At 43.7% G+C, this 14,024-nt stretch overlaps 1 protein-coding gene across 2 annotated transcripts in view; it reads left to right on the top strand.

Moving 5' to 3' along the window:
• The window catches only part of LOC147688996 (ATP-dependent translocase ABCB1-like), a 684,547-nt gene that overhangs the window by 108,392 nt on the left and 562,131 nt on the right, over positions 1–14,024 (top strand). For both annotated transcript variants that reach the window (XM_086941883.1, XM_086941882.1), the window contains exon 5: positions 12,150–12,321. In XM_086941883.1, the coding sequence (XP_086798009.1) occupies positions 12,150–12,321 (172 nt within the window). The remainder of the gene's footprint in view (positions 1–12,149; positions 12,322–14,024) is intronic.

Below are 14,024 nucleotides of genomic sequence, written 5' to 3'. Positions count from 1 at the left end.
AAAAAGCCAATAAAAATACAACAATGCAACAGAATACTACAAAATTACGGCGGAACTGCGGGGGCAACGAACAGCGAGGCAGGCAGCTATTGCGGCAAGGCAGACGGCAACACGAGGCTGCGAGCAGCAGCGAGGGGCACACACACAGCTGTTGGCCGTGTGGCATGGGGGTGTCCTGAGAACAGGTCACTTCCTTCATCAGAGCCAGCTTTCTCCTTGGCAGAGGTTCCTTCTTGATTCCAGGATGATCTAATTTTCTGTTGTCAGGGGTCCTGTACTTATACCCCTAAAGTCTTTGTTCTCTCTGTGCATGTGGGCCCTGAGACCGGTCTGAACCAGTTCTGGGTGTTTCCTGAGTACTTTGTTTTGCTGGCTTCTTCTTTCCTTTCAGAATGAGGGGGAGGGTCGTCAGCCGCCCAGCAGGAGGTGGAGCCAGCATTGTGGAAGGCAGGCACAGCCCTATTCAGGCCCAGGTGCTACCTCCTCCCACCACTCCAGTTGCAAATGCAGTCATGCAGCCTAGGGCTGACTCAGCCAACCTCCTGGGGAATCTCCAGCCCCTGTCACTCTCAAACCAAACAGTCAATACACAAACAGGCCAAGGCACACAGAGGGGTCAGACAAGAGAACAGCAACTTTCTAAAAGTGCTGTTCTCAAACACAGGATTTAAAAACAATCTTTCCTAAAAGATGTGTTATTAAATTCTGAGTTCAGGGATACTAGATACTTATGTCCTATCTTGTTCCTATGGGAAGAAATGCTGGAAGCCACTGTAGCCAGCATCCCCGATGTTAATCTATGGAGCAAGATAGCCTTACAATAGTGAAAAACGAAAATGGCTGCAATTCACTACCAGAGCATGTCACCTGCACTAGTACATGCTCTACCTTTCACATACACTGCACCCTGCCCAGGGGGTACCTTGGGCCTTCCATAGGAGTGACTGATGTGCACAAAAAGGGAAGGGTTAGGCCTGGTCAGTGGGGACACTGACCAGGAGGACAGGGCAGTTTCTAAACTGCCCATAGGCACTGCAGTGGCAGGCCTGAGACACCATTTTAGAGCTACTCCTGTGGGTGGCACAATCAGTGCTGCAGGCCCACTAGTAGCATTTGTCATCACAAGCCCTGGCACACCCGATGCACTTTACTAGGGACTTCATGGTGATACAAATAAGCCAAACATGTATATCCAATCAGAATAGCAATTTACACAGAGAGAATATGCACTTTAGCACTGATCAGCAGTGGTAAAGTGCACAGCGTCCTATTGCCAACAGCCACGGGTCAAGAAAAATAAGGGAGGAAGAAGCAAAAAGTTTGGGGATGACCCTGCAAGAAGGGCCAATTCCAACAGTCTTCAATGACTATTTGGCTGGCCTCCTGATCACACCATTTGGAACAGAAAAGGCTCCTATCATCTTGAATCCTGAACCTGGACTCTGCCTGCTGTGAGTCCAACTCCTAACTCCCTAAGTTGTGGTCCACCAGTCCTGGACCCAGAGAAATGGAAAAGGGAGAAAGGGAGAAAGGGTGCTCTGCCAGCCCAGCTGTGGTCTTGATGAAGGGCAATTTAAACTTGATACAACTACACTTAGCACCTCATCGGTGCTTGCAGAGCTTTGACACATGCCTGTATCACAGGCCTGCATGGCTCATCGGAACAACTGTGTGACCATCCCCGACATGGACCAGCAGCCTCTCAAGGAAATCAATGCAACCATGAAAGCCAGCATTGGAGCCCTCGCAGCTCATTTGAACCCCATATGTATGACGCTTCTACAATGCTGACCTCATATTGCTTTCCGGGAGAGGCACTGCATGGCGCAGCCCTCTGAAACTAGTACTTAAAGTAAATTTCTAAGAGGAACTAACTTGGTCCCTGTATCCGGCCCACACTCCAATTCGGTTGGCCAGAACATGTAACTATGTTCGGGTCTGTGTGACCAGCCACAGTAGTGTTTTGTACTTCTAAGATTTATTCTTAGGTAAATCTTACAAATTGCATATCTCTGGTTCTACTGATTGGAATTTTGTCATTTTTGCTCAAATAATTTCTTAAAATGTAGTTTATTTTTCTAGAATTGGTGTGGGATTTTTTGGGATTATGTTTTCACTTCTTTACTGTTTGTGTGCTGCATAAATCCTTTACACATTGTCTCGAAGTTAAGCCTGACTGCATTTGTGCCAAGCTATCAGAGTGCTAAGCACAGGTTAATTTAATGACTTCACTGTTTCACCCTGATGGGGATTGTGGCTGTTGCTTGAGCAGGGTTCCAACCCCACTCAACCAGTAGCCCAATCTCTCACAGTAAGCTACACACATCTAATCTTCCTAAATACTGCAACTGTTCCTCAATTTAATCTGATATTTTGAAAGTGTAAACCATAAAAACATCTTGAATGTTCCTTGAGCTTCATGACTAGATAAGTGCTTTAAACTAATTCAGAGTGCAAGAAAGTTTTGCAGAGATCAGCCTAATTGTGTGAAATCCACATTAATTCAAATAGATCTGCTTCATCATTATTAGAATAGTTTGACCAGGCTTACCAAGTACAATTACAGCATTAGGGGGAGGGTAGTGTAGCACGCCTTTCAACAATTATCTGATATGTATAACATACACTTCAATATAGTCTGAATACCTGTGATGCAATGGAAATGCAGAGCTACACCATGTCAGTGAGATCCATGAAGGGAAAGGAAAGCACTGAGCATGGATATCATACAAAGTATATTTGTATCGGACAGTTGGAGTAGCATAATTTTAGCTCCATCGTTCTATATTTAGTTAGGTCACATATATATTTATACTTAGCCTTTTGTACTCGTGTGATGCAATATTATTAATGCCATATGGTGCACCAACTTTATGACAACTGCCTTTATTGTGTGTTTTGATATATGTGTGTGTGTATGCAAATTAACATTTTCCTTTCCAGAAACTGGTGTGCTAAACTGCCCTTAATGCAGTGCATATGCCAGGGATTAGTGAAAATGAATCCATGTTTACTTTATAAATTGTAACCAGTTATCATTTTTGTTTACAAATACATGTATCAGTTATAGTGTACCATAAAAGGGCACAATACAAGACAGATTGATTGTATATAAAATATTTCATTTATTAGAATGCATGTAGGCTGCAGGATTAATATACATGTATAAGAGAAATGTTAACCTAGCATGATTGTGGGCCTTTAGCTTACCGTTGAGACATTTAATAATATGGTAAAAGGTGTTTTTCTACATATTTTCTCCTCTGCAGGTGCATATCAAAAGCAATAATTTGTTAGTGAAAGCACATTGTATTTCTGAGATAGTGAGGCGAAGGAGAGTTAGCTCCTTCTCTGGTCTTGCCCCAAGAAATTTGGAACACTTTACCTCCGGAAATCAGGACAAAGCCCTCGTTCGCCAACTTAAAAAAAATCTCTTATGGCTTAGATTGCTTCTCAAGGAGCGATGAACCTTCTTCAGCCTGGCTCATGATGGGTGGACTTCCAGTGGCTCTTAGAACTGTTAAGTTCAATATTAGACTGTATATATGTAAATGTATGTTATTCCTTCTCTGATTATCATTTGTTTTCTCCTTTCCTGATTTTGTATGACATGATGGCTAATTGTACAGAGCTCTGATACCCAAATCGGGTCATGTTTGCACTGTATAAAACTCCAAAATAAATAAATAAGGTTGAACAATTTGAATGAAGAACAAACGGAGAGTTACCGTTACCAGTTTGCATTATCAAATGAAGGGAGGAACCTAGGATGCTTTGGAAGTGAAGATAGGAATATGGGAGTAGTGTTGAAAGTATCCAAGATATTTCTTGGGAACCAAAATATACTGAAATGTGCTTGAGGTCATGTTTTTTCTGAATGTTTTTGTGCATTATAATGAGTGAACCTACTTTGGATTTAAACAGATTTTACCTTAGATTTGGATAGGTGCAGAACTCTCTCAAGTTCTTTGATTGTCTGGCTTCATGCTATCATCTTACCTCTAGGACTTCTACAGAGCCTCTGATGCTGACACCTTTCTTGCTTCCTTGATTGAATAGGTTTCCCCATCCTTTGTTTCGTATAGGGTTGGTTAGATGCTGAAATTCTTTTACGTGTATGTGGAAAAGGATCAAAATCATTCATCTAGACAACAAGTCCTTTTCCTTATAATTTGCTTTGCTGCAACTGTTATTCTTATATACTCTTTGCTCTTGAGGACTAATATTGTTAGTTGTTTTGGTCTTCCTTTGATAATTTTGCATTTCTATAGTATGTTCTTGAGCTTGATCTATATTAGTCTGGCTTTAAATTCTTCAAGTTACTGACTCAGACTTTGATTGTGTAATCTTAATGATCACACTGTACTTGGATACGTAAATTGTTGTTGACCCCTTTCTTCTCTAAGGCTGCTAAAAAGGTCTATTGTTCAGAGTTGAATTTGAAGAAATGACACAGAGCGTACTCACAGTTCTAGGACACAAAGTGTGCCTACATCAAAAGCTCACTCAAGTCAATCAAGGAATTTCCTGTGTGAGATGGTGAAATATTTGTATAAAGAGAAATAAAGTTTTTGGAAAGTGGGTTATCAGTAGTGGATAAATCTCCATCTACCACTGGCAATAACGTCACTAACACGGTCTAGGGCTCCGTACATGCCTCGATAAATTATTCCCATGCTCAACCCTTGGTAGCTTGGCTGCGAGCAGGCAGGCTTAACTTAGGAGACAGGTATGTAAAGTATTTATAAACAATAATTCAGTATATAATAAAGACACAACACACAAAAAAAATCCCTCACCAATTTATAAAAAGACAAGATATTTGTATCTTTAAAATGACACCAAAACTAAAAGAATCCAATGTAGGGAACAGGACACATGAATTTTTAAAGATTTAATACTATATAGCACTAAGAAACCTATAGCACCACTCTGGGAAATCTGGTCATGCTTGAACGGACAAAGTCATAGTTTCAGTCCACCCGCGATGGAGCCCTGCTTGGATACCCTGTGCGGTAGGCCTCAGTTGAAATTTTAACTTCGGACTTAGAAACCTTTCTTGGGCTTTTTCTGCCAGGCTCCATATACGCTCTTCATCAGTCCAGATTCTGTGAGGGTTTACCAACTTGCATTTCAGGGAGCTCCTGGTCAAACTCTAGAAGTCGGACATCCGGAGCTTTTCAGTGGGATGAACCAGCAGGTCAGGCCGGCTTTGCTCTTGTGGTTGAGTCACTCCCCTTATTGAACTTTGGTCCAAATTTGTCCGAACTCCTCCAAACATATGGAACTTCTTACTGAAGTTCCTCTGGAGGATCCAAAGTGTCCAAAACACAACCCAAGGGTCTGGAATCTCCACAATGGTCCTTGAAAGGTTGGGACCACAATTCTCACAATGCCCCTGGACAAAACACTTCCAAATCCATCCACTGGACGGACTCCATACAGGGAATTATTGGTGGTGATGGACCAGGTGAGCTCTGTTAACCTGTAGCTTGCAGGGAGTCCACACTCTTTATTCCTCTTGAAGCTAGGTACATCCAAAGGGCTGTAGTTCCAGTTAATGCAGAATGTGCAGTCAGTCAGAATGCAGGGCCTGGTGGTGCAAATCAAGTTTCCAGCTTGAAAATCCTTGTTCTTTTAGCTTTAAGTAGCAGATCTGAGAGTCTTTGATCCTTTTACATATTTATTCATTGTTCCCTGGGGTCAAGCAGGAAAGAACTCCTGTCCGATGAGGTGCAGGGAAACACCCCAGAGCAATACCACTTCCTCCAAAGTGTGGCTTAATCTTCTCCCAGAAAGCACTATTCCTCCGAAATTCAGTATGTCTGAAATCTCGGCAGAGGAGTAAGAACTAGTTAAACTAACCTCCAGTATGGCTCATTTGCATAGCTCTCCTCCTCCTACCATCTCAAATTCCTGCCTTAAGCTTGCCATCTTGCTGGGTCCGAGGGGCTGGTGCTTAGATGGACCTGACATGGCCTGCCTGTCATATTCCCCCTTTGAAGGTTCATGCTTTGTGACCTCTCCCCCCTGTCTGGCATTCCTGTGTCCCCACCAGATAGCCTCTCCCTGGGTGAGACACTTATCACTTCATCAAAGCAGCCTGGCTAATCCTGTTAACTCTGACCAATCAGGGAAGGGGGCAGGGAAGCTGAATTTTGGCTTACAGACAGGAATATCTTGTGACTTCTTTTCTGTAATCTGTAAGATAGATTCAACAATGGCATATGGTTGGATTTTTCAATACCATTCTCCTAAGTCTTTGAATGGTATTTTCTTTTAATTCCTAGCGATAGTTATGCATTCATAAACTATTGAAATGTTATCCTATTGGGCTCGGTATCTACAATGGGGAAAATGAAATGTGAAATGTCTCCATCACCAAGGCATATAAAACATCTTTACTAAAGGCCCTGCTTATAGTTACATGACCCCCCACCCCTGGGACACCAAGGAGAGCCTCTAGGAGTCCTGAATATGCACAAATAGTATAGATCCTCACTCTACAGTGCTCCCAGCACCAACGTTGATTTTGGAAGGCAGTTTACTACAACAGGGAAAGTGAAGTGAGGTAGTGTGGCTCACTGGTTAGAGGCGGCAGACCCGAGAGCAGAGGACGGCCCGGGACCAGGGTTCGATTCCTGGCGCGGCAGGTTTTTGGACCAGGGTCAGCGGACTCGATAATTCTCTCACCTCGGTGCCCACTCTGATCAGCGATCACACTCGGAAACTCTGGGCATTAGCTTGCCTCATCTTCACTAACGGCCCCACCAGACCGCCGGGGATGCCTGGTCTCTCCCTGGAGATATCCATTAAGGGACCATCTCTCAGGGAAGCCAGGAAGGGGATTCGCAGCGGTCGAAGCGCCTTGGGACCCTCCGGGTAAGTAGCGCGCTATATAAATGCCTATACATTTACATTTACATACAAATGTGCATGTCTCTATCCCCAGGGCATGGAAAACATATTTTATATGGGCTCTCCTTATTATTACATGACCCCCCCCCCGCGCCCCTGGTACACAAAGGAGAGACCCTGGGGCCACCTAAAAAGCAGTTTATCACTTTTTAGGTGACCCTACCACCAAACTCGAGTTTGGGCACAATTTACATTTAAAGCCAGTGCTGCAACAAAAGTCTGCATTTAAAATGGCATCAGGCTCTCAGCAGTGCACGCAAGCATGTGGAGAAAGTGCTGCTGACCTCTAAACTGCCATGCCCTATTAAATACTAGGAACTTGTAGGTAGTTTTAATCCCCTACCCTATTAGCTACTAGGGACTTGTAGGGTAGGTCATGCCAATTATAAGTGTACCCTAATATATAGTGTACGCACATGCATGTGTGTGTTTTCACTGGGTTTTCAACATAGCACTGGCCCGAGCCTGATTAAACAGAGCCCAGGGGCAGTCAGTGTCAGTTACCAACAGTACCAGTCAGCAAAAAATAGGAGTGCACAGGGCACACAGGATGACTTTGCAACAATAGTTTGTTGGTGTATGTAATCCTAACACGCTGAGACCGGTGAAACATACACTTTTCCAAAAGTGATTTTGTTAATCAGGTACAATAGCTCAATCCCATACAGCATTCATTGTAGAGATTGCTGTGTAATATAAAGGCCAGGATTTCGAATCACAATGGGTCCCTTCAGCCTTTAATCAATTTGGTGTGAGCTGGGTTTATATTAACACCTAATATCAATGCCTAGATACCAGTTAAATGGCAGCATGTGCTATATGTGTTGTAGTTGTTAATTATTGTTTTTATTATAGTGGAAGATATTTCCGCAGTTTCTCTGGATGAAATGAGCAGCTTGTCCAAGGGAGAACCGCTCGAGCTACTAAAATCTTACATTGCAGTTAACATTTAATGTGCGTCAGTGTTATTTTTTTGAAAAATCTGGTGCCATCTAGAGCCTGCACTTGCATTTTTAGCAGGTGTTAGAATGATATAATCCACACTGACTGCTCTGCCAAGCGGAATAATAGAAGAACAAAGACTACGTTTTCCATTCGTGATATTAGAAATATTGGCCACATATAATGTTGACTCATTTCTGGTTTATAGCATGACAAAATACCTTTTTGTCCACTGTTAGAAATGGGGGTCTCTAGTTGGCAATGGTTTGCACCTTTGCCCAAGTAGGGATCCTTCTTCCCAGTCAGGGTAAGGTGGACACACTTTGAAAATAACCCCTGCTCACCCCTTTGGTAGCTTGGCACGAGCAGACAGGATTATCTCAGAGGCATTGTGTGAAGCATTTGTGCATGCATACAGTAACCCAGTGAAACCACTACACATGGACACAACACTAGTTTAGAAAAATAAGCAAAACTTTATCTAAAACAACAAGACCAAAAATGACAAAAATCCACCCTACAGTACTTGAAAAATATGTACCTTGCAAGATAACCTTTAAATTGCAGAAGTATCCCAAAAACAGTCGGTAGTCCCGTTGCGGACGGTTCCATTGGCACAAGTCGTTTGGGGCAACCGTTGCAGTTGCGATGTGAAGTGGAAGTGGAGCAGCATGCGGTGCACTCATGGTGCCTAGCAGGCAGCGACTCGGTGACGGTCATCAGACGACGTCGGTGAGACCAAGGCTATGATGTGGAGTGAGGCAGTGCGCAAGGCATTGCTGGCAGGACACGGTGAATGCGACTGAGCTGTTTGATGTTTGGATCGGGCAATGACATTGTTGGTGACATCCGGGCACAGTGAAGCGAGAACACCGTACAAGCAATGGCTTGGTGACGGTCACCCAGCAGTGTCAGTGAAACCAAAGACACAGTGTGAAGTGTGGTGGTACCTTCTATGTTGCAATCAGGACACGGAACCAGCGTCAGACTCGGTGATAGAGTTGACTGCTCTTTTCTTCTGCTGCGACTGAAACCAGCAGTTCCAGAGATGTTACCCAGAAGGATGGTGAAGTCTTTGCTGTTCCTGAGACTTCTTGAACAGGGGGCAAGCTCTCCCTAAAAACCCTTGGAGATACTTTGTCAAGCAGGATACACATACTGTTCCTCTCCTTGGCAGAAACAGCTACTGCAGGCCAAACTCAGACACTACCCAGCAAAGGGGTAGTACTTGTCCTCCAGCTTCTTCCTGATCTTCTCCTTGGCAGAGGTTCCTTCTGAAGTCCAAAAGTGATCTAAATGCCTGGGGTCTGGTCCCCACTTTTTATAGCACACATTTCTTTGTTCTATGGTGGCAGAGAAGCTCTTTGCCCAGCCCAAACCAGTCATGTCCTCTCTGGTGCAGTTGCCCGGCAGGATATGGAGACAGCATTGTCCAAAGCAGACCAGGCCAATTCAGGTTTTAAAGAAATCTCCTCCCCCAACTCTGAATGCAGCCTAGGTCTATTCTGCCCAGCCCTGACTCACCGTGGATAGGGAGGACCGACCTTACCTCTCGAAGTAGCTGTCTGAACAGAATTCACGTCCCCAGTCCCTGTCACTCCAAAGCAAGACAGTCAATACACAAATTTATTAGAGGCCCACAGGGTTGCTAAGCGAGAAAATAGATACTTATAAAAAAAAGGTAGTTTCAAACCCAGAATGTAAAAATCATCCTTACTGAAAGAGGCCTCTTTAGATTCTGAGTTCGGCATTCTTAATCCCCATTTCACATTTGGTTCCCATGGGCAGTTATACTTATAAGATGTTAAAAGTAAACTCCCTATTTTATCCTATGAGGCAGATAGCCTTAAACAGTGAAAAACACATTTGGCAGTATTTCACTATCAGGACATGCCACCCTCATCAGGGCATGTCCTACCTTTCACATACACTGCAGCCTGCCCACAGTAGTATCTGGGGCCTACCTTAGGGGTGACTCACATGTAAGAAAAGGGGAGGGAAGGGCCTGCAAGTGGGTACACTTGCCAGGTCGATATGGCAGTACGAACTGCACACAGATTTGCAAGGCTGCTTGTGTGCGTGGCACAATCAGTGCTGCAAGCCCACTAGCAGCATTTTGTATACAGGCCCAGGGCACACACAGTTCACTGTACTAGGGACATGTCAGTAACCCATATAAGTCAATTATGAAAACACTAATCTATGACAACAATTTATAGTGAAATCACTTGCTTTTTTGCACTGAAGAGCAGTGGCAAAATGCCCAAAGCATCTAGGCCAGCAAAAACGAAGTCCAAAACACAGCAAAAACATCGGAGGCAAAGACAACAATACAGGGGAAACCCACGCCAGGGATGCCAGGTCTAACATCCACATTATACAATGACCTTTGGAGTCAACACTGTTTTATATGCTGAATCATTCATCACCCAACGTACCCTTGCAAGGAACTCTGATTGTAAAATGTAATGAATTCTGAGAGAGCTTTAGAGGTCTTAAATTCAGAGAATGGTAGTAAGAGATTTAACACAAATCAATAAATACTGCACATTTATATAAAATATTTTTGGTTGAAATGTTGAGATCTAGGGGCCCGATGTAGGTAATTCCTATTTACCTACTCTTAAATACCGAATCATACCGAATAGGTAAATAGGAAGGCGGCAGATGTAGGTAATTCTTATTTGTCTGTAAGATTCGGTATTTACCGATTCAGTAAATACCAAATCGGTATTTCCTATTGATTCCTATGGGCCTTGAAGCCCATAGGAATCAATGGGAAATACAGATTCGGTATTTACCGATTCAGTAAATACCAAATCGGTATTTCCTATTGATTCCTATGGGCCTTGAAGCCCATAGGAATCAATGGGAAATACCGATTCGGTATTTACCGAATCAGTAAATACCGAATCCTGCAAGGGTGAACGGGGTGTCACTTTGACACCCTGTAGCACCCCAATTCCAGGCTTGTGTGCCATGTTGCACACATACATACCCTAAGGGCATGTCTGTGTGTCACATGGCACAGGTGTACATGCACAGATGTGCATGTACACCTGAATTCGGTATTATACCACCCAATTGTATTGGGTGATAAAATACCGAATTCTGAAGGCCTGTAGCACTGTAAACAGTGTTACCTACATCTGGGATTTACAGAATCAGTAAAATTACTGATTCAGTATTTTACAGATTCAGTAAATTTGCCGAATCGGTAAATTTACCGATTCAGTAAAATAATGCCCCCTACATCTCAATCACCAAATACCGGTCGGTAACGGCCGAATTCGGCCGTTACCGACCGGTATTTGGTGACCTACATCGGGCTCCAAATAACTTACATGAGTCTTGAAAATGCAATTTTCAACTAAAGCTACTCATCTGTAAGCACATTAAATGAAATACTAGTGGAATATTGTTATTCTAACAACCTCACAGCTAGTCATATATTATCAATGATATTCATATAGTCCCTTACCGGTCGCATATGCTCTTCACTCAGGTTTGGGTCATTATGTCAGACACTAATAATTAACTGATGTTATTGACTTACATAGTGGTCAGGTAAGCATAAGCCATCATTGGTGCTGATAACGAGTTTCATCAGTGTAGGAGCAGATGGTACGCCACCGTCATGCCCAGCAACTCCGATACTCGCCCATCTGCCAAAATATGACTAAAAGTGGTCTGGTGGGCAGGCGGTGTGGAGATCCCATGGCGGTTCCTCTTTCAAAGGCAGCAGTACCTTTGATAAAGGCACGTAGTAGAAACACACAGCAGGGTCCTGCTTGGCATGGAATTGAAAGTCCATGTCATGCAGGAACTGGTGTGCATGCACACAGAGGGGTGCATGTTATGCCCTCCTCTGTGCACCCACATGTGTAGGAGGCAGCCCCCTTTGTTTCCTCTCCGCCACAGTGTTTATGGAGGGGGAACCTCCATGACACTGTAAACGGAGAGGAAACTTGGTGGGGCTGCGCATCGCGGGTCCTGATCACCGCAAAACCACCAGGGAATAGCAGTTCCCTGGCGGCGGTCCTAGGTGGTCCAACTGCCCAACTCATAGTGGGGCGGTCAGACTGCCGGTGTGGCGGTGGCTAGACTGCCACTGCCGCACCCCGGTGATTCTGGCGGTCTAAGGAATGCCAGACCAGGCCATAAGAGTTGCATGTATATTAAACTGCTTTTTATACAGACAACACTTTTTTATTTGCCTGACTCATAATGTTTGTCTCTCTATTTCTCTTGTTTGTCTTCTCTCACTCTTCCCCTCTATTTTCATACAGTGACATCAACACCATTCGTGATGGCCTTGGAGACAAATTTTCAATGTTTGCGCAATATCTTTCGACATTTGTGGCAGGGATGGTCATTGGATTTGTATACGGCTGGAAATTAACGCTAGTGATTTTATCCGTCTGTCCATTACTTGCTGCATCAGCAGCAGTGTGGTCAAAAGTAAGTAAATGAAGAACAATTATAAAAGAATATCTTGCTGTTTTTGTCTTTTTAATCTGTTAAATATAAAAACCACAGATCTAATATGTATCAGAAACAAAAAGCATAAGTACTGCATCTAAACCTTTAGAATTAAATGCTATTAGGAATAGTCATATGATCATTTTTCCTACAAATGGTGCATTTGAAGAGTTATAAAGAACCATTTGGGTATGTTGTGCCTTTTACCTTCAACATTTGCTGAATAAATTTTTGTTGGTGTGGTCACTCCTTTAAAATATGGTTAAATTGGCTCATACCCAATTGGCATATTTAATTTGCTTGTAAGTCCTTTGTAGAGTGGTATACCATATACCCAGGGCTGGTAAATTTAATGCTACCATTGTGCCTTCGGCACTTATTGTGCCACCCACTTAAGTAGCACCTACCTCCCAGGCCTGCCATTGAAGCCTCAAAGCAGGTTTAAATACCCCTTGCAAAGCCTTACGCTCTCCTTTTTTCACATATAAGTCATCCCTAAGGTAGATACTAGCTAGCCCATAGGGCAGGATGCAATAAAAGGTGGCACCTGTACTTTCAAGCTCTATATGTCCTAGTAGTGAAAAACTCCTACATTTATATTTCACTACTGTGAGACCTACCCTTCCATAGGATAGCATTGGAGATTTTGTATTACTTTTAATAAACTGTTATTTCCAATTGTATGCTGGTAGCTATGTCATGTTTGGTGTCTTTGGAATTGTAATAAAAAGCCCTATTAAATGGTAAAGTTGGGTTTTTTATTACCATTTTGAAAAGCCCAATTTAAGAAAGTTGCCATTTTTCTGTCCTTGGCTCTTTTGTGCTAGTAGCCTGCTTTGGGTCACATGACTGGGTGTAACTGACAGTTAGTCTTTGTGAATTACTCCCAGACAGTCACACAATAGACAGATTATATGCGCCTTAAAGGGCCATCTGTTGGCAGAATGGGGGGCAGAGCTGAGCACAGCCCCACATGCAACTAAATAGTGAGTGCTCTGCCCTCACACAAAGGACCTATCACCTCCACTTTGACACTACAGCTAGCTTCATGCCAAGGCAGGATATTCAGGTAATTCCAAGCACTTCAAAGCCACTGTCTAGAAGCTTTTCCCACCTTCCAGAAAGCGGGCAGCAGGGTATAAAAAGGGGATCTTAGACACCAACTCCTCAATACACTACTGGACCTGTGGATACTCATCCAGGATGAAGGACTGCTGTTCTGTGTGAAGGACTTCCACTCTGCGGCACTGCTGCTCTGAAGGACTGTTGCTCTGCTGTGCTGACCTGCTGTGTGCTGTCCTACTGTTTGGGTGAGAAGGACTGGACCTGCATCACTTGAATCCAGAACTCCTGAGTGACTTCAAGGCCTGGTTGGCTGGCCAACTAATCTGAATCCTCAGGGAGACAATAGGCTTCCATGAACCTTGCACCTGTATCCTTGCATCTGTGAGTCTACTCTTCCAAGTGGTGCCACCCAAGTCCTGTACTCTTGGAAGTGGGCCGTAGGTTCTCTGCCAGCCTCTGTCTATCCAGAGTAACCAATGCATCTCCTCTGCTGCTTGGCACAACCCCAAGCAGAACTCATGCATAGCCGCTGTGGGTGGATTGGGCCCGTAGCAAAGACCATCATCACTGCAACAGACCAAAACCACTTCTGAACCACCGCTGCTTAACGCATCGTC

The sequence above is a fragment of the Lissotriton vulgaris genome, chromosome 10 (assembly GCF_964263255.1).
Source record: "Lissotriton vulgaris chromosome 10, aLisVul1.2, whole genome shotgun sequence".
Lineage (NCBI taxonomy): Eukaryota > Metazoa > Chordata > Amphibia > Caudata > Salamandridae > Lissotriton > Lissotriton vulgaris.
The sequence above is the reverse complement of the archived record's forward strand: the minus strand, read 5'-3'. Positions and strand labels throughout refer to the sequence as shown.